This window comes from Capsella rubella, unplaced genomic scaffold (genome assembly GCF_000375325.1).
Source record: "Capsella rubella cultivar Monte Gargano unplaced genomic scaffold, Caprub1_0 scaffold_5, whole genome shotgun sequence".
Classification (NCBI taxonomy): Eukaryota; Viridiplantae; Streptophyta; class Magnoliopsida; order Brassicales; family Brassicaceae; genus Capsella; species Capsella rubella.
Genome location: NW_006238919.1, coordinates 10,632,880 through 10,634,252, shown reverse-complemented (window position 1 = coordinate 10,634,252; position 1,373 = coordinate 10,632,880). Strand labels below are relative to the sequence as shown.

The 1,373-nt window shown below is 47.6% G+C and overlaps 1 protein-coding gene across 1 annotated transcript in view; it reads left to right on the top strand.

Moving 5' to 3' along the window:
- The window catches only part of LOC17886063 (spliceosome-associated protein 130 A), a 4,374-nt gene that overhangs the window by 1,878 nt on the left and 1,123 nt on the right, over positions 1-1,373 (top strand). Inside the window, exon 2 of the mRNA XM_006293267.2 lies at positions 13-1,373. Within this exon, the coding sequence (XP_006293329.2) occupies positions 13-1,373 (1,361 nt within the window). The remainder of the gene's footprint in view (positions 1-12) is intronic.

Genomic DNA, 1,373 nt, shown 5'->3' with positions numbered 1-1,373 from the left:
CCTCTTTTCACGGCGTGCTTGTCTCATTGCATTGAGTGGGGGAGAGCTTATATACTTTGAGGCAGATATGTCGGGTCAGCTGATGGAGGTGGATAAACATGAAATGTCTGGTGATGTGGCTTGCCTGGACATAGCGCCTGTTCCTGAAGGAAGACAAAGATCTCGCTTTCTTGCCGTGGGATCCTATGATAATACTGTGCGCATTCTGTCTCTGGATCCTGACGACTGTCTGCAGATTCTCAGCGTGCAAAGTGTCTCTTCAGCTCCGGAGTCTCTGCTATTCCTCGAAGTTCAGGCATCGATTGGTGGAGAGGATGGTGCTGATCACCCGGCAAATCTCTTCCTTAATTCTGGTCTGCAGAATGGTGTTCTTTTCAGAACGGTGGTGGATATGGTGACTGGTCAGCTTTCGGATTCTCGTTCCCGGTTCTTGGGACTGAAGCCTCCCAAGTTATTCTCCATTTCTGTGAGAGGTCGGTCTGCAATGCTGTGTTTGTCTAGCCGGCCTTGGCTTGGTTATATTCATCGAGGACACTTCCACTTGACGCCACTTTCTTACGACACTTTAGAATTTGCTGCCCCCTTTTCATCTGATCAGTGCGCCGAAGGTGTAGTCTCTGTCGCCGGAGATGCTCTGAGAATATTTATGATCGACCGTCTTGGTGAAACGTTCAACGAAACAGTGGTCCCTCTGAGGTACACGCCTAGAAAGTTTGTTGTCCAACCCAAGCGGAAGTTGTTGGTTATTATCGAGAGTGACCAGGGAGCATTCACCGCAGAAGAGCGTGAAGCTGCAAGGAAGGAGTGCTTCGAGGCTGGTGGAATGGGAGAAAATGGTAATGCAGATCAGATGGAGAATGGTGCGGATGATGAAGATAAGGAAGACCCGCTTTCTGATGAGCAGTATGGTTATCCAAAAGCAGTGTCTGAAAAGTGGGTTTCTTGCATCAGAGTTCTTGATCCTAAGACAGCTACGACAACTTGCCTCCTGGAACTTCAGGACAACGAAGCTGCATACAGTGTCTGTACGGTGAATTTCCATGATAAAGAGTATGGTACTTTGTTGGCTGTTGGTACGGTCAAAGGGATGCAGTTCTGGCCCAAAAAAAATCTAGTGGCTGGGTTCATACATATTTATAGGTTTGTGGAGGATGGGAAATCTCTTGAGCTTCTCCATAAGACGCAAGTAGAAGGTGTTCCTCTTGCTCTGTGCCAGTTCCAAGGAAGACTGCTGGCAGGGATTGGACCTGTCCTCAGATTGTATGATTTGGGGAAAAAGAGACTGCTTAGGAAATGTGAAAACAAGCTCTTTCCAAACACCATTATCTCTATCCAAACTTACCGAGACCGTATATACGTTGGTGACATCCAGG